Source organism: Dromaius novaehollandiae, chromosome 2, assembly GCF_036370855.1.
Source record: "Dromaius novaehollandiae isolate bDroNov1 chromosome 2, bDroNov1.hap1, whole genome shotgun sequence".
Taxonomy (NCBI): Eukaryota; Metazoa; Chordata; class Aves; order Casuariiformes; family Dromaiidae; genus Dromaius; species Dromaius novaehollandiae.
The window spans coordinates 7901416-7920878 of NC_088099.1; the positions used below are offsets into that span (position 1 = coordinate 7901416).

A 19463-nucleotide genomic window follows, 5' to 3' on the forward strand; every position below is an offset into this window, starting at 1 on the left:
ATGCAGAGAAACAGTGATCTCAGTAAACAAGTTGAGTTTGCCTTTTATAGATTTGTTTATGGCATGGGCGTTATGAAAACAAACTCTTATTAACATGCAATGGAGAAACCAAATTTGGGATTAATGAAAACAACAAAATGTTTGAAATGCAATCCTGAGATCTGAGTTGTCTACTGCTTGCCATTTGCAAGGGATGCTAGGGAAATAACTTACAGGGGAAAACCAGAAACCCTGCAATCATCAAAAGACACAACAGTCCTGAGTGAACACTCATCAGCTTTAGATTCATATCCTTCTGCAGAAACTTTGCCAAACAGTTTTTCCTATTAGAAGAGCACTGCAAATCTCTATCTATGATGTCTGTTGAAAATTAAATATATAGGGCATTGTTCCTCACTCAACTGCAGCTGCTGACATTTGCTCCCAAGTAAAGCAAAATCCCAGTGATTCACGAGCAGCCCTGCCCAGTCACTCTTCTCAGATGTAAATGAGTACAGAAGATACAAAACAAAGATAATCAGGTCCTATACATTCCATATGTAAAAAAATATATAAATTTCTGTATTTTCTGAACAGAAGATAATCAGGTCCTATATACTGAGTTTCCAGAGAAAGTTCCTCTTGTACAGATATACAACCACACCAGTTTATGAACATCTGCTATGAATTCTGTTTCTTTGTTGTGGCATCTTCTACTCAACTTCATACCTCCCAATCAGCAAGTAATTAAAAACAAAACAAACTTTTCAGTCTTTCAGTCACTGGAATGACCTAAGATTATGTTGGTCCCCTATTTCTGTTCTAATAGGTACAAAAGACTCCTCTGTAGCTGCATCACACCGATAGCCACATTCACATGCAAATAATATGGCCAACTGACTGAAGCTTACAAAACATATTTTTGCATCCTACAAGCCTTTGAGTTTCATAATTTGTGTATCCTGAGACTACACCTGACATGGAAAGGCAGTGGATTGAAAGGATTTGGCTGGAGAAGGGTTACTGATAAAGTTCCCCAACTATAAATGTAGGATTTATTTTATTTAATACTTTAATTATTTACTTTTGCATAATTCGGTGTATGCTAACAAAATACACAGAAGAAATGGGATATCCTATAGAATAATAGAAAATAGATGCAATTCAACAGTACTAAATACAAATATATAACTGAAGATGAATTTTAAAAATCTGCTATAAAACAGGAGTTCGTCAGGTGTAAACGGGAAGAACATGAGTGTCCCAGCCAACAGGAACTATCAGCATAACCTGGCCATGAAGAAGCTAACAGATTTTACAGGAGAGGGATTCCCAGTTGTGTTACTGAATGGGCCTGGCTAAGATCTCATCAAGAAAATGAATCCAAAGTGAAACAGAAGCAAAATGGGATTTAGCAGCAGAACTGAAAGTCTGTATTTTGCACAGAGAGTTTAGGTTTCTCAGTCTAGAAAAACAAAGGTTGGCTAGAGGTACAAAAGGATGTAAAGAATACTGAATGAAAACAGCAGTTAATTGTACGAGCAAATGGTCATAAACTCTCCCAGAAAAATTTACACTGAAAAACAGAGACTTCCTAACCATTAGAGAAGGGGTCCCCAAACCAGAGAATGTGTTTTACTAGTTGTCTGCAAACCACTTGAAGGTGGTATGCAAATACTGATCCACATCTAAATGCATTCAGCATAATGACTGCTGCTGCCACTGGTACAGTACCTAACAGCAAGAGCAAAAAGTTTGGGGCTTGCAGTGTTAGCAAAATCAGATCCTGGCACAGCTTTCCCAAGGGCGAGTGGGAGGAAACTTCCTGCTTTTAAATAAATAAGAACTCAAATGAAACAGAACTTGTAGTTGTTCAGCAGGGAAACAAACCTCATGAACCTTATGTCCTTTACAGTTCTAGATTTCTAGATACAGAAAATGTCAAAGATTTTACATGCTGAGAAAAAGAGGAAGAGCTGGGGAAAAACAAATACAGCGTAGTTAACTCTGGTGACGGATCACAGATACAGGTTGCTCGTTCAGTGAGGCAGCAGAGCAGGGAAAGGAGAGAGAGGGTTAATGCAAAGAAATTACTGGGAAAAAGAAAGAAGGAACAAAAAGGCAGAGGAGCACAGAAAGGAAGAACGGGGATGCCTGTGAGGCTCAAGCTGGCCAAGGGAGGGAGGGGAGAGGCACTGCAAAGGCATGCGGTGCCGACGCTGCAGTGCAACGTATCAGAGGTTGGAATTCACGTATTCCCAGGAACCAAGTAAACCACAGCTATGCAGACACCTCCATCACTTGGGGGGCTGCTCAAATCCCCTGCTACTTCTGCTCTTCTTCCTCTACTCTCTGAGCTGGGGCAGGAGACAAGATAGCAGCTAGTGCCATGGGACAGCGGTTGTCCCAGTCACCTCAGACTCCAGAGGCAGCAGGAGCCTCAAACCCTGCAGCTCAGGGTCTGAGTTTCTTTTTGATCCGCTCTCCTTGGTGGCTAGCTCTCATCAGCTCTTCTTAAGGGAGGTAAATGATCCTGAATAAAATTTTATCCTCCTCTAAAATGGCATCTCAGCAATGTATGCTGGGATCTGTAGCCACTGCAGAGCTCGCTTCAGAGTAGTGCCAAAAATAGTTGCTATCTGGTAGATCACAAGAGGAGCTACTGCCTTTGGATTCCTCCTGCCTTGTCAGTTGAATACCGAGAGTGGCTGAGACAAGCCTGAAGTAAAAGGCACATGAAATAACTGTTCTCATTCTGTTCCACAGAATGGATGCACAAGTCCTAGCCTTTCAGTCACAAAATAAGCAATACTTGCACCCAATCCTGTACATTTCCCAAGGGAAAACGGGGCACATGCTTTACTTACTGTTTTTGAGGTAGCACAGGGAGCTGGTGTCATTATAGGAGGCTTGGCTGCACTTTGGGATGGAGGCAAAGAAAATCCCTGCCCTGTGTCCGGAGGTGAAGAACAGTGAATCCGTGTTTCTAGTCTCTCAGGTTCGTGCTTATAGGATTCAAGAGGAAATGTGGGCTGCTTGGTCACTTGTGTTGGGGTAGATGGAGAAGAGGAGAGGCCAGAGGCTGTAAAAAAAGGATAATTACTAAAGATCAGTTCAGAAGGAAAGCAGACAGAAATCTCAGCTTTACAGTGAACCTGTATTTTTTCATCAGCTCTCCCCAGACTAAAAAATATCCATCATCTCATGCTCTCGTTTATAAAAGGGCATTGCTCCACCTTCCCATTAAAACTCTTAATAATTTGACTGGTTGAGCTATCTGATCCATGGTACAAGGAGGCACAGTGGCAAGTTGAGAGAGCTGTAAGTTTCCACTACATTAACCTCCTGTTTGATTCCTTATTCCTAAAATGATATAAAAGGACAATCATCCTCAGCACTGATATTACTTTTGTTGTTATGATTTTTAATATTCCTTTGAGTCTCAGGATTATCTATATCCTACAGCAAATGGCTCAAGAACTTTAATTGTTGCTTTTTCTTCTTTTTTATTATTTTAACAATATCTCAGCCAGCAGTTGGAATAAAATTAGGAGCAGAGGCAAAAAACTCCAACGTATCTTTCCCATGATCCTCAATCTGCTTTCTATAAGGCTCTTGGCAATGGTTTTATGCAAACTAGATTTGTTTTCAGCAGCCTTTGAGGGGAATGATTGTTCATATCTTTTGCTGAAAATCAATGTCAACAGTAGATCATTTCTCTTGTAAACATCCTGTTTTTATTTGACAGATATATCCACCTCAGCTGTACTTTCAGGTTATATTCTTATTGCAGTTCTGAATTGTGATCAAACAAATCACTTAAGCTATCTTTATTATCCGTTTAAGAACCAGCAGACATCCGCATCCAATTGCAAAATTCAAGTTAAAACAACTGTGTTTCTTGGTATAGCTACACATCAGTAAATAAACAAGAATAACTCTCTCATAACTGCATAAATCACGATAGCGTTAAATGCATAAAAACTGTGAGGCTGAACAGAGCTACATACTTTTAAGTGGGCTGGAGGCACCTATATGATCTCTGAATTTGATTTACTTCTTGTACCCAGAGACTTGTGCAGATAATCAGTTAGTCCAGAAGGGACTTTAGCACATAAAAAGGAAGCAAAATAGATAGCTTTTAATAAGGCTGCGATCCCAAGCCATTCAGACAAATGTTTCAGAACATGACGGTGCCTCTTCATGATAAGTCTAGCTCATTTTCTCAGTGCGAACTTCCAAGGCTCTGCCAGAGATTTTTGCTCACCCCCATTCAAAGGCTTTGCACTCATGTAAACACAGCCTCCCCTCGTACTGTTTACCTTGGTTTCAACCCGGGGTTAAGTGCATTAGTACAACTCACGTTATACTCATAAAGCACTTTTGTAGTCAAAATGCCCGATGCATTTCAAGAACCCTCACTGACTGAACCCTCAGGAATATTTTTATGTCACGACTTCCACTGACCTCAGAGGATGGCCATTACCTCTCAGTGTCACGTTCTACCTCAAAGACAGCATTTTCAAAGAGAACTTGATATTTATGGAAACTGAGCAATACAATTCAGTAGTAACGAAGATGCTAGAGTCAGAAAACCAGTAACTCAACAATAAGCACCTATTACTTAAGAAACTATTATTCCTGACATGTCTGGGGGAGAGCTACCGTATTTTATGATTAAAGGAAGTAATGGGTAAAGGAGTTTAAATAAGTGTTCCTTGAATATCATTCTTGATTAAAAACAGCCTTTTTAGATGACTTTTACATACTAGTGACTTAAAATTAAGAGAATAGAATCATTCACCAAGAAAGCTGCAAACCTGCAAGATTATGCTCTAATGTGTTATACTTATCTATTTATACTGGTATTAGTGGTACAGTGTAATGTGTTTATTTCTTTGAATGAAAATCCTAACTCTCACTGGAAAATTTCTGCTTTACTGGAATCAAAGAAGACCCCTGCTCAGTCCCTCTCTTCAGTCCTTTTCCAAACTTGCAGTTGCCCTCCAAGGACTCGTATTTCACTGATGAGAGCTGCAGCTCTGCAGCTCAAGCAGCAATAATCACAGATCCGGTGGAGACCGGGTGTTGCAGGCAGATACAGATGTTGGTTAATGTGACACGCCACAGAGTGAGGCAAGCAGAATAGCCACAAATATTTTGAATGTCCTCGGCTTCTCCTGATTTCAGTGGGATTGGAGGGTGTTCCACATCCTGAAGGATTAAAAGGACAGCTAACTTTCCTGTTCAGTTTTTGCTTAAGAGCAGATTTAGATGAACAGTACTGGGGAAGGTGCTGTTATCTTCCGTGTTTTTATGGATGTACAAATGTTTCCTGAGCACTTAGACTGGGGTTTGCGGTGGATGGTAGCTGTAATTGATGCAAATGTAAAACCGCTAAAAGGGAAAGAAAACCACCATTAGATCTTAAGGTCTTACTGCTGGGATGTGTTCATTCTGTGCTAATGTATTCAGCAAGTCAACAGAAAATATTTCCAGTATCAACGAGCTCTGCCAAAAGGGTTATTACCAGACACAGGGGAACCACATATGCCCTGTCCTAACAAGGCTGGCAGATCAAGTATAGAGGACAGCTATAGGACACAGGAAGAGGTGGATCAAAGGAGAGCTTTTACATCCTATGAAAACTATTGTCACCTCATTATAAATGTATAACACTTTATTGAACACAGCCAGGAGAGTTCCTGCTCGGGACGTCTCATAGACAGCATGGCTTCTATTTTATTAAAACATTCACTAACGATAAGCCTCCTTTTGCATGCCAGCCTCGGACACGTGGCATGAATTTTTATAGATGATGGGTATCTATGACTCCAGCAACTTTAATGGGAGCACTTTGGTGCTTAGAACTAGCTGTCTTTACTAGGCACTTAAAACAAAATGTCCTCAAAATAAGACACACCTTAATAAATTTCAGATTCAGTTTTTCTGTGACTCAGTTTCTGCAATAAATGTGGAGGGACAAGGGTAATTATTTTGAGGACAATTTGATTAGCTTATCTAGTTAGAGTTCAACCTTTGATATTTAGAAGTCTACTTCATAACTTCCACCTATTTTATTTACATTTGTACAATATGGAGATTGAGAGGAATATTCTCATAAAAAATGTTAAATGTTTTTATGATTGTTAAAACAAAAGACTTCGCTGCTATGATACAGCTCAGTACTGTAAACACTACACAGCATTTTGTAAAGGCCTGTCACAGTAAAGAATGAAAATCTGCAATATATCCCCAAACCAAAATCAGTTTCAGAATAACAGAACTTTGCATTAACTTAAATCCTGTTGAACTGACATCTAAACAGATGACATCTGTATAAATGTACAGTATAAAAGTACCCATTCATGGTACTAAACAGTCATGGTTCAAATACACTAAAGAAATGTCTAACTTACTCCCTTAGATGGAAAAAAAACAACCATAACAAAAAAAAACCCACTAAAACCCAAACCCCTTCATACAGGCAACGAAGAGCTCTCCCAGCCAACTCAGGCAAAAGATGATGTTTTGGAGAAAGTACAGTTAAAACAATTAGGCAGTTAAAAACTAGCAGATTCTAGACTCTTCTACAATGAAGCTGAAAAAAATCAGTATGTATGTAGGATTTTGGATAAGAAACAATCTTTGCAATTGCCTGCAAACTCTACCAGTTCTGATAATGAGATTAAGTGATATGGCAAGTAATCGTCTCTTACACTAACGTGTCTTTCATCAGAGAATGAAATGCCTAATCAAATGTGGTATCTTCATGTTAGCAGACTAAAATAGCCCTTCTGTTTTCCATTAAATCATTAAAAGAATAATTTTTTTAAAAAAATTAAAAAGATAGAGGGAAAAATTACAGCAGATCATCTATTCTATCTTTGGCTAGCAGAAAGCTTTCTTCTCTGTTTTCTATTGCTTGTCCCTGTCCAGTTTTAAGGCGGTCTAAAAGTTTTGCTTTGTTCCAATTCATCTTGACATTTCCTTTCTGGAGGCAAAACAGCAAGAACAGAAAGATAACTTGGTGTTCTCCTTATGGATGATTCATAAGTCCCAATATCTGCAAATCTCCTTCTTTTGAATTAATGTAAGGAAGTAATTTACCTATTACAGCATACTTTTTACTCAGAATACAGATGATTTTCCCCCATTCCCAACATCCAAACATGTCCATTTCAAATACTGTCTTTTCAATAGCTATCATTTTTGTTTTGTTTACCCAAAACACTTGCATTTCAACAAATTTTTGGGAAGAAGTTTCTCAGCCTCCTACAGAGGGTAAAGCAGTTATGTATCAACTTAAACAGAAATGCACGTACAGAAGCTACAAGGCTATTCTTAAATTTGGGCAAAATGGGGCGATTTTCGGTTGTCCTCGGCCTATGACAGTGTCATCTCCGATGGTATGTGGTGATGGCTCAGCCTGCAATTCATTGCCTGCACTGGAGCAACTTTAGCTTGGCTCTAACTGCACTGCACGGGCTGTTGGATTCAAAGCCCCAAGGAAGTGCTTTGGCCCAGGTGAGCACACAACACTAAGCGGCATTCAGTTTGCCACAAAACTGCAAAAATCAGGTTGGTACCTTCACCTCTTTTTCTAAACAAGTGCAACTATTTCCTTTAAACAAAGCCCTTATTTTGCCCAGTGCTAAAACCTCCGCCCAGCCACCCGGTCGTTCTGATCCAGAGCCGCCTTCCACCGATGCATAACAGGAAAGGAGAAAGCGTGGCATTGCTGTTCTCCCGAGGGAAAAGGGGTGGCTGCCCTGCCACATTTCCTATGTTCCCGGGTGACACCCACAATTAGTTCTGTCACCTACATTTCATGCCTGACCTGGCAGGATGCATCTGGTGGCTTCGCTGAGGAAGGATGCTCACAGCCCAGCGATTCCTGCCAAAGCCTCCCTTTTATTTATTAGCTCCGCTACATGTAGTCCTGTCCAAAGTGCTACAATCAGCCCAGAAAGAAGAACAGTCCTTGCCCCCACGTGAACCTTTGGAGCCATCTGCCCACAAGTCAGGTTGCTGGGCAGTTCAGCAGTGCTCCTTTCTGCTGCTGCCCACATCCGCGTGGGTCTGGGCGGCTCCGTGTAGAGTCGCGCTCCCCTGTGGAGGGCCCAAAGGTTATAGCCAGCAGCCTGCTGTCAAACTTCACTTTTGCATTTGTCTGCTTAAAATGAAGCTGATAAAACTGGTGAGGGTTACAGGGAATGAAAAATAAATCACTTTTGCAGTTTACCTCTTCCTAGGTATCACACATGGGTGTTCTCCCATTCCCTCGTCCTGTACCCGATCAAGCAGATAACGGCATTGCTAACATACAGAGACGCGGCTAAAATAGCTTTCCAAGTTTATGCACAGAGATATATTCAGACTGAAACTTCTCAAAAAAAGGAAAAAAAACAAAAGAAATTTCCATTTGCAGTGGCTCCAAGTGACAATTTTTGTCTGATTCCTCCCATAAATCAGGACAACACGGTCCTTTCATTTGCATGCTTCAGCTGGCAGTGAGACAGAGAAGCAGGCAGGCTGTGGCTGCTGCATTTTAAGTAGTCAGAAGCACAAGGGAATCTTAGCTGAGGCTGCTCTTCATTAAGCTGATTCACTCTTCAGGCACAATACTATGTTAATTTTGACACATAAGCAAATTGATGCAAATTATGGGAAATGAAGCTTACTGCCACTGACTGTTACTTAATGGCTGTAAAGCTATGAACCCATACGCAGGTGAATGGCGACTGGCTGTTTCTAATCAAGTAGTGCTGGTGATATGGTCTGAAAACACCATTTAGTTAAAGAAAAAAATTAAGCCCGATACTTAAGCACAGTAATTACTCTACCAAAAAATAAGACAGATCCTGCCGAGGAACTTTTCCTGCCATATCTTGCATTTTCACAAGCACACCAGTTCAGGATGCCTCCCACCCTACAGGAACTTCACTGCTCCTACTATATGAGCCCATATAGCTTGTATCTGTGATCAACAACACGTCACTCAATGGCCGAGCATTACAGTCCTTCATCTAAGCACCCTAGTGAAGGTTGGGCAGCACCTATCCCAACTGCAAATAAGTCAGTCTACTCTGGTCTTAATGAAACAGCTCCATGGCTCTTCATGCAGCTGGTACACCATTCAGTGGTAGGCCTACTTATTCCCAAAAAACTGTTCAGGGTTTTTTATCCAAAAAAAAAAAAAAAGCGGAATATGCCCTTTAGGTCAATAAAAAAATCATATGCTGCCTGAGAAGTTTTAATGGGGAGATGTGTATTTTTGCAGTAAAAATCTGGTTTCTTTAGATAAGGTCAAAAATAGTGAAGAAAACCACTTTTTAAGTTATCTCAACCACTGAAATATCTGAACCTGAAAGCACAGAGCTTTGCATTGGGAGACATTTCACTTCATAAAAACGAAGACAAAAACATACTGGTTTCCAGTATTCAGGCTGTTGTGCTCTGCTTTTGTTCTGTTTGGGTACCTGAACAACACTTGTGTCTGCGGAATCTGAGAATTAAGTAACACTTTTTGCTCCTAAAACTGAGAAAATCAGGGAGCCAAAGAGTTTTATATAAAAGTTTTGAGAACTGGTCTTCTTTCTGGAGAGCTCAAGGCCCTTTTATGAGAAAATGCTGATGAGGAGAAATGCTTTCCTAATGGCATATCCTTCAAAGGGTCTGGTGTCTGGTGTCACGCAACACTGCCGATTCCTGCCGCACTCCTGATCTTCCCCCTTCCCCAATATCTTACATTTGAGAAGTGTGCTTGCAAATCTGGAAAGACTGACCGGTTTTGTCAGCATGGCTTACAGAAGATAGCTAAAAGAATATTTCATTTCCTTACACAGAGCGGTTTTTCAAATACACAGCATCGAGGAACCGGGAACAGGATATGCCTCCAACTTCAGGCAAAGGGGGCTTCACAGACCCTTGAAGCTTTTGCCTTTGTGGTGTTTTGCCGTTTCAGAGCAGACTGCTAGCTTCTGAGCATGAGACCAAAGCGTTCATCACCTTGGCAGCATCAGGCTGGATCAGTCTGACGGGCTCCCGGCCCCAGGACGTACCCTGCAGAAACGCCCTGGTCCCACCACGGAAACACTCCCGCACCTGGCTTCCACTCTCCCCTTCTCCCAAGCTTATCACGTATCGGTTGATTCAGTTTTGAGGCAGTAAAGGCAGGCATACAAACGGACTCTTTTGTTAACATTACTCAAGCAGTGGAGTGAGACTAGACAAGGCTGACATCTATTCTTTCCAACAGTAATTATTAATTACACAGCAAACACGAGGAGGTCTCTATGCAATAAACTGATGCAATCAGAATGGTAGCCATGTAAGGCATGAGGCATATACTTTCTCCCTGCACTTGTTCCTGGGTACCGTCTGTTATCCACCGTCAAGGACAAAGTGCTGGGCTAGCTGCATTTTGGACTTAGGCACCTTTGGTGACTTCATGTGTCATCAACCAGTGTCATGTCACCTGTGAACTGTCAGAGCAGGCGGAAAACGATGATCCAAGTCAAGACTCCCTTCTTCTCACCCTGCAGACGGATCTTGCTACGCAAAGGAGAGAGCTGCCACCAAACCAAGCGGCTTTCCCCTGGCTGCTCTGCCACCTTGGAGGCTTTTCTGGCTCTTGCTCCCCAGCTGCGCGGCACGTTCCAGGCCAACCAGCCCAGGGAAGAGGTGCCCCATCACCAGTGCTTACTGGCGAGTGGGCCTACTGATGGGAACCGTTAAATAGGCGAGAGAAAAGCATAGCTTTGGTCTAACTGAAATGAGAGAGACACGCTTTTTTTCCTACTTAGCAATTGTGACATCCCAGGGCACAGCCATGTACAGACAACCATGAACGCCAGAAAACAAGTGGCGAGAGAGGGTTTGCCAAAGCAAAAATGAGGAAGAAGAGGCTGGCGAGGAGAAGGAGCAGCAGAGGTCCATGCAGGCTGCCCGTATAGGCCATTTTCTTCACATCACCTTAAGCCTGTGAGTCAGAGAACTCACCAACCGCTCTGCGGCCCCCAGGGAGATCATATCCATTGGTGAGGCAGCGGTAGCCTACAGGAAGCACTTTTGGGGGTTCAAATCCCCACGGTGGCCCTGGGCTCCTTACTTCCCACCCCAGGATTCAAGCCCATGCATTTTCACATATAGCTCTAAATAGTTACACATATTCTCCACAACTAGATGAGTTTTGCCACTCACTTTGGTTCTGGCGTTGCCTCTTTTCAACAGAGACTTGCATTTTTCCTTTGTTCAGCAGATAAAATTCTGTTAGATTATGTGAGCAGGCCTGGGAGCTTTGGTTGCCGGGAGAGATACCGCTGTTAAGGGCTGTGAACCTGGGCTGCCAGGGCCACAGGCACATTGCGGGAAGCAGTATGCAGGATCCAGAGATCTAGAAAATTATGACCTTGTTGCTTTTAAAGCAACAAACACATCAGAAATCCTGTACTAGAGCATCACTCACTATGTGATTTTTACTTCTCATTGGCAGATGTGCTGCTGCGACAGTGACTCCAGTTTGGCTTCCAGCTCCCAACTTTCTGCTACTCCTTCTCCTTCATTTTGCAAGGTAGTGGCCTGATGGAGAAATATCCTTTCCTGGTGGTGCAGGAAGCAGAAGCAGGAGGTTTGGGTGTGCATCCCCATGAGAGGTTCACGTGAGCAGAGAGTGCTTTACCTTCCCTGCCCCACGGACAGCACGCGGCATGCACCTTGCAAATACCAGTTTTTTGCTCTCTGAATCATTTGGCCAACTTTCTGACCCTGCTGACTGGCAGCAGAGCAATGGGAGTTTAGGGCTGCCACCTTCCAAATGACTATCGCTGTGCACAAATCCAGTACTGCCCCTAACAGGATCCAATATTCACCAGTCGCTGCCTCAGGGGAAACCACTGAGTTACAACAAAAACTGTGCAGTACTTTGACACAAATCTAAAAAGCCACTAAAATGAGTATCAATCGCTCCTCTTCATTCAGACTGCTCTGGAAAGACACATGACTTTGGCACAAAACCCAAGTTTCCTTTCACGGTCCAAGCCAGGTGACTAATGAGTGTAAGTCAGCCCATGCAAAGCAGCCACACGCACTGGCTGGCCCTTCTCACCCTGACGATAACTGCTGGAAGAGAAGAAGTCTCTGCTGACTTCCCAGCCCAGCATCAGCGCGTTCGCTGGACACAGCACGGCATCACACGGCAGAGATTCACATGGTCGCTTGTACTGTGCGCTGGTTTTGGCCGGCTTCTGTGAGAAACAGTGCCTACAGCAGGAGTACTTTATTTGCTTAAAACACCACCTGGCATTTAAACTTTCACTCAGTACTGTGTGTTCGGCATCAGAGGCTTTAATGAAATAACGTTTGTTTTCGATTTTAGCAAAGCTAGGTCTGGCTGCTAAAGCTGACATTCAACAGCTCTTTCCACGCTAACCTCTGCCGTCCAATCTGCGGGTGCTCTTTGCTTTTTTTTAATTCAAGATGAGCTAAATTCTGCCCTGCCAGTGCTGTCTGTCTCTCCGTTGCTCTGTCTCCGCGGGAGGAAAGGCTGCCGTGACAGCTTGCTGCCCCGGCACCCTCCCCCTTGCTCCATGCACTTCGCACGCTTTGCTCGGGCCAAGCTCCCAAACCGCAGCGTTATTGTCCTTGCTCGTTTTTTGTTTCTGGCGGCACCCACTGCGTGCCGCACGCACGCAAGCCTAACACATCACACTGGCCCTGACCTCAAGTGTTTACACTTTGACGGGCAAAGGAAAAGAGGAGGGGAATTCAGGGGGGAAAGCAAGCAGGGGGAATGTTGTATACTCAACGGCTGAGCACAAGTTCGGAAGTCATTACTTGCCTCTTCAGATGCTTAATATGGATTTCATACTTGATCACTGCACTAAATACCAACTTTTTTTAAAAGTACCTGTTTTGGAGGATTGCAGAACACTCTGACTAATTGCTTCTCCTATGATTTCTCATGTGCTCTTCAAACATAAGTCAGTAAAGGTGAAACTGTGGCAAAGAGGTGGATCAGACTCTGCTTCCTTGCTTGCTCTAAATCAGAGCTTTATCTTTAACTGTGTACCTTATTATATGGTACCTTATTATATAAAAAGCAGAGGAATACCCCATGCAGACCTACAAGCCCTCATTTTGCAAATACGTCATTAGAGGTCCACGTCAATGAAAAGAACAATCTGAATGGTAGCCTGCAGAGTCCCACTGAAATCACTGTGGGTAATTTCATCTTTATAGTTCATCTACTCTCTATAACTGAGAGACAGAATATTAATGCGTCTAAAGACCACGAGGATATCCATTCACTACGCAGCCATGAAAGCTCCAGGGCTGGTGCCAGGGCAATGCATACTGCAACGCTACTGTTCAGCAAAAAGGCAAGTGTTTAGACTCTGCCACTTTCTGAGGTCGAGAATAGCAGGTTATAAGACTGCCAGAGCAAAAGTCTTCAGCACTCAGGTCTTGGGACCTACCCTCTATCTAGTTTACCGATTTATATTAACCTCAGTTTCCTAATCCATACAGTGAAGAAAACAGCTCTAGAGGTTGCAGTGAAGGCATCAGCATTACAGCTGAATTGCAAGTCTCTCAGCACAGTTTACTTTTGTTTTCTACAAGGGCACTCAGGTGCAAGTAATTAAATATTTGCAAAGTACTCCAAACCCTCAGGAAAGCTGTAAGCAGAGGACAAAGCCAGACTTTGCAATTTCTTTGCTTATGAAATTCTTTTTTTCCCTAAACCTCCGTTCTCTTATTAAAAGAGCAAAAAACCCCACCTCCCTCACTCTAGCTCTTTTCAAAATTCAACAGGAGTCCGAGCACTGCTTCAGCCTGTGGTGTCTCTTCTCCCCACTGTCTGACTCAGACTTGTCTCATCCTCATTCTTATCTTGCTACCCTGGGAATTAATCTTCCTGTGCACATATGGCACAGCAGAGACAGTGCAGTGCTTCCTAGCACACCTACCGAAGCCTTCTGAAGAAATAACTAATGACTTCGTGGCTCTTGTTTGACTGAAAATAGATTGCTATGGGCCTGCTCCTGCTCCTTATGCCACTTGGTAGTATAATTTCCATTACCTTCATTGGTACTGGATCATGCTTTTAGCTGGACATTAGTGCAGTAAACAGCATGGTCTGGAGATTTTCAATCTGTTAAGATCACAGCTTTCTCCAGACACTGGGCTGCTCAGAGACTAACCCCCTCCTTCCCATGAAATGATTCACACAGCACTGGTTTTCTTCTGCCTTTCCCAATTAGATCTCAAAGCGGTGTTAGATTAAAACTAATCCCAGACCTCTGTCCTTCTGGTTAGTGCTAATTTGGACCAGTTTCCTCATCCAGTTCAAACACTCGTCCCAGCACAAGTGCAAGGGCACCAGGAAGGGGAGCGGGAGAAAGCAGAATCGCTTTGTACAGTGGCAGTGTGCAGAAGACTAGAGCCTAAATTTTTCTAACAATTGCTATGAGCAGGGCTGGATGCATCCAGGATCTGGTTGAGGGTAGAAGGGAGAAAAATGGGGAGAAGGCAGCTGCACAGCCACGTCTTTGTCCCGAGCTGGGAAGTGCTAAATGAGGGTGAGCTCCAGCCTTTGTGTCCCACTGCCAAGTCTATGCTTCCCACATATGAGGAATCAAAGTCACCATCTTATCACTTTCTTCTTCCAGCACAGCAGCTGGGTAAGATTAAAACCAAATGAAGTCCTGCCTTTTTGCAGCGATTCTTCATGCTCTTACCAATAAAGTAAGTACTGTCACAATACCCAGCAATGAAATAGGGCTAAAGAGGAGGGATATCACGTCTTTCATGATGGAGCAAGGAGGGACCCTGAGATGCTTCCCTCCTTTCCTTCCCTCCACCAAAGTATAGGTGTACTACAGGTATGTCTACAACGTCTTAGATACTAGTGTTGCCATGACTGTGGAATTCATAGACATAGTAAGCGTGCCACAAGCTCAAGAGAGCTATGGACACTTTGGCCCATGCTAATGGGAGAAGGAATTCAGTCAGAAATGAATCCCTACTTTGTAAAAATAAACTTGAAGAGACTTTAAACACTTACCTGGATAGACATGAGTCATGCAGAATGAGCAATACTCATCCCGGGATATTCAGTGATCCTATCATTTTGGAGGTCCCCTGAAACTTCTAATGATCTTTTCCCACAATCTTATCATTCTCCTTACTGTCCCTAAGTAAAATTCTGACTCGTGGGAGGGGATTAAACTTCAGTGAAGTCAATGGCATTGGATCCACCAAGACCAGGCCTGATTTCACACCTGTGTCGCCAAGCATTTACACCAGCTGCACTCATTTCTGATATAACTCTGCATCAACCACACGGCACAAGAATGGCCTTGTGATTCCGGCTTCTGCTCACAGGCTGCAAACCTTCCTCATGCGCTTGCCTAGAGCTCCTTCAAGACTAGCCCCAAAAATGGGCCACAGGAAGGTTTCCTCAGCCCGGCTGTGCAACGGGCTGCAGCTGATGTCTCCTCTCAACACCCAGCCCTGCTGCAAGCTTCTGGCAGCAGCAAGCACGACTGCCCTTCAACACTGTATGCTTACATTTTCCACAGGGTTGGCCAGGCAATTTTCCTCTCCAGGAAATCCTTCCCCTCCCCTGTCATCCAACCCTGGCTTCACCCCACGGCCCATCCCAGGTCACTATTACAGCAAGCCTCCAGCACATGACAGCAGTCACATTCCTGGTGTGTTTTACTCTTCAGAGCTGTCATCCTGCTATAAAGCATCTGAAAACAGTAGAAGGCAAAAGTATTCAGCATGTCGAGAGAGTGAGCACCTAAACAGCAGACTCTCTGGAGCAGGGGATGACCTCCTGCCAGAGGTAAAGCCCTACGCAGGTAGCACAGCAGAGAAGTCCTTGTCCCCACTTCTCACCCAGTCACACCCAGTCTCTGCCCTGTACCCAGCTTCCCCACGCAAACTATAAATATATTTTCATTTTCTGGCTTGTAAATCCTTCTATTCAGAAAATAAGTTTTCTTTCCCTCCAACCCATAACCTAATTTAAAATTTCCTCTCCCTTTTCAAAATCCTATTTCTTTCCTGATACAAATACTTCACCTAACTCCTACTCTTCTCCATGATACCATCTCTTGCACACTGCCTTAAGTTCCCCTGGCTTTTACTGCTCCTCACCAAGCTCTGAACCTTCGCACTTCTATTTTTCACATTGATTCCCCTTCTCATCTTTCTAGTTCTTCTAACGTCCCAATGGAAACAGCTTCCAACCTGCACCAAGAATGGTCCTGCATGAGCCCTTCCAGATCCTCTCTTCCTGTACCATGCATGTAATTCACTTGATCCACCTCTGAACAACACAGAAGGCTTCTGCCCACTCTAAGTGGGCAAAGTGCACAAAACCAGCCATTCCAAATTGCTGTGCATGTCTCTGACTGACGTTCCAGGTTTCCCCATCTATATCTTCAGGCAGACTCTGCGTCCTGGTCCCATCAGGCTGAGGATGCTTACTCAGCAACAGGCATCCAAACCGATGGCTGACACCTTTGTATCCTGTCCTCAGCCAGACTGAAGCAAGTCAGCCAGGTTATGCCAAGCAAAACTGCATGCTGCAGAGTGGCTCACCACCTCTGATGGTGCAGCAGGAGAAGGTGGGTTGCTGTAGCCAAAGGAAGATGACTAAACACAGGCTGTAGTAGTAAGGTGAAGACACTGCTGGTTGTGGACCATTGCTCTGCCACATATTCCATTAAAAACACAATCAGGCTTTGACCTGGTTTTCCTTCTGCTAATTCCAAGAGCAGTCGTCAAATCTCATCTTTAAAATATAGCCCATCGTGACCCTAGTCTTGGGCCAATGGTCTAATGAAGCCACCCAGAACAACTGGGAGTTGCTCACAGATACGTGGACAACAAACCAGCCACCAAATTTGGTGACTTAGGGCAGGGAATCAAACTCATTCTGTGAGGAGAAACAAATCCTCTTTGTCACCTCAGCTGTTCAATTACAACAACATGCCACTTGCGTTCCACCACAGGCTTCAACTGGTGGCCGTGGAAAGCCACCACAGAGACACAGAACAGTCTTTTATACAGAAATTAAACCTGCACATTGCACGGCAGAGGTGCAGTACCGTACTTCAGTGTTACTCAGTGAGGAAATCTGATCTATTTAGAGAGATCTCTTTGCCCTTTTTGTTCTGTCTTTTCCACCCTATTACACCAGTCCTTTTCCTTTTGCAGGTGTCTCCCTCCTTTTTCCTCCATATTTCCTTCCCTCCATCAAGTGTCCAGAGACTTCGGTCCCATTCCTTGCCCACCAGCATCAGCTGTGGACATGTAGCTCACACTGACACTCCAAGCACCCTCGTTTCATATTCAAGTTAACACTCTAAAGAGGGGCAGGGATCACAAATCCCAGAGCCACAGTCTCAATCTGCAGACTCAGGAGGACTGAACTAGGACAACACAATATCTGAAAGCTCAGAAATAACAGATGCAAAGTCAACAATACGAATGTTAATATACTGCAAGGGGAGAAAGGAGAAACAGCTCCCACTGCCTAACATGCCAGAGAAGAAAAGCATGGGCAGGTCTGAAATACCTGATCTTGGCTTCTCCTCCTGAGATGAGGCAGTGAGAAAGCTCCATCAATTCCTAGAAGAGGATCTGCATTAGGGAACAACTTGTGGGCAGTGATCTCACCATCCACCATCTTGTTTTCCGCAAGACTACAACGGCCAAGGACAGGAACCGTACAGAAGACCCTTCTGCACATTTATCCAAGGCCTCAACCTCAGCAGACCACGTGCAGAGGGGCAGACACAGAAGGGCTGAGGGAGGGATCCTGAAGGCAGGAGGGGAGGGGAGATTGAGGGCAGGATGGGTCCACCGGCCAGGACCAGACCAAGCAGTGGTGAGGCCGTTGCAATTGCCCTGGCAGAGCCGCTCCAACACCGCCCTTCAACCTGGAGCAGATGATTACTGCAACCTCCACCCCACGGCGCAGCTGGAAACACCGACACGTTCAGAGCTTTAAAGCAGGGGGAAAATACAGTCAGCCTGAAATGTTTTAAGTGCCAAGGGCAGCGAGCACCCAGGGAGAGCACCCAGGGAGACGTCTTTGCGGGCCGAGCGGAGCAGGCACTTCCCGGCTATGCTGCCCGCGGGCACCAGGCGCTTGCGGCCGCCCCGGCCACGCGCAGCTGCGCAGGGCACCCGTTACGCAAGCACTGACTCCGATAGCACCCGGCAAAGCCGGCGCTGCAAAGGCTGCAGCGAACAACTGTCAAATGATAAGAGACTTCAGTCACTGCTGACTGAAGCTGGATTTAACCTAGCTGGGAAAGGCTTTGTATCTCATTACCGCCCCACTGCGCCAGGCACTTCCCTCCCCAGCTGCACTGTTTTGACCTCATTTCTGAAAATAAACCATGAGCTGTTTTCTCCTTTTACCAAGTAACTATTGCACTGGAAAGCTGCTTGTTTTTGGTCATTAAGGCAAGGCAGTGCCACAAGCCGTTCCTCCGTGTTCCTCGAAGTACGGGCAGCTTGGGACGAGGCTGTCATAAGCCCAGCACGGCCCCGGGGTAACCAGGGCTCCCCCTTGGAAAGCCGTTTAGATCCAATCTGCCTCCGCAAACAGACTGTGACAACTTGTCAGGCACTTCTGCAAGTAATAAACTGCTTTGTATTACCCCCAATTTATCGAGCATTGGCTAAACAGTATTTGATACTGAGGGTCATCAGCTGCTGCTCAACACAAAAGAGTCATTTAGATGTTAAAAGACCAGCTGGCTTTAAAGAGCTGCTGCTGGTTCATTAGCTGGGCCAGGCTTGCAAAAACCGCTTGAGAACAGGGCTGCTGTCTAGTCCTTCCTGGCCAGATTCAGAGAAGACGAGGAGACTGTGCTTGCCAAGCAAAACACCTCCTTTGCTTCTCCGAGCCTCTAATTTTCCTGACAGCTGATTATGTTCCTGACACCTCCAGAAAAATAGAAGATGACACTGCAGAGACAGCATAAACACACGCTCTTTAACTCCTACCAAACCGAGAGCTTTCAGACCGACTGCAAAGAACAGCAGAAAAACTTCTGTAATATTCTCCTTGCAGCTTGGCAAGAGAGGACAGGAGATCACTGAGCAGTGCTCGTGGCCTTCCACGTCTCCATAAGATTTATCCTTGTAGACCCTTGTCACAACAGCGAACTCCAGCAGTTCATTTGCATCCCTGGTTTGATCAGGCTGTAAAGCAGTGGCCCCAAGAGGTTTTTTTATTTTTTTATTTTTTAACTATTGTATCCATTAAACAGATTTAAGCTTCTCAAGTTTCATTACTGCAAAAGCAGTTTAATCATTGCTTGGTAGAAGATAGCTGGTATTTAGCAGACATTTTTAACAGTAAAAGTGATCGAAACATCTTACCAAAGTAGGATGGATTCTCTGTCACTTGAAATCTTTATGTTTTTTCTAATAGATGCTGTACTGGGTTTGAT

At 44.2% G+C, this 19463-nt stretch overlaps 1 protein-coding gene and 1 long non-coding RNA gene across 8 annotated transcripts in view; one reads left to right on the forward strand and one right to left on the reverse strand.

The window, feature by feature from the left end:
* PRKAG2 (protein kinase AMP-activated non-catalytic subunit gamma 2) overlaps nucleotides 1–19463 on the reverse strand; it is a 228254-nt gene that overhangs the window by 71724 nt on the left and 137067 nt on the right. For all 4 annotated transcript variants that reach the window (XM_064505725.1, XM_026096918.2, XM_064505724.1 and 1 more), the window contains one exon: nucleotides 2847–3061. In XM_064505725.1, the coding sequence (XP_064361795.1) occupies nucleotides 2847–3061 (215 nt within the window). The remainder of the gene's footprint in view (nucleotides 1–2846; nucleotides 3062–19463) is intronic.
* The window catches only part of LOC112981361 (uncharacterized), a 39460-nt gene that overhangs the window by 18410 nt on the left and 1587 nt on the right, over nucleotides 1–19463 (forward strand). The window contains exons 3-4 of one of the 4 annotated variants that reach the window (XR_010387529.1): nucleotides 11477–16619; nucleotides 17212–18430. This is a non-coding gene — a long non-coding RNA (uncharacterized LOC112981361). Of the gene's footprint in view, nucleotides 1–11476; nucleotides 18431–19463 lie in introns of those variants that run through there. The other 3 variants (XR_010387531.1, XR_010387530.1, XR_003258690.2) reach the window with 3 other exon arrangements.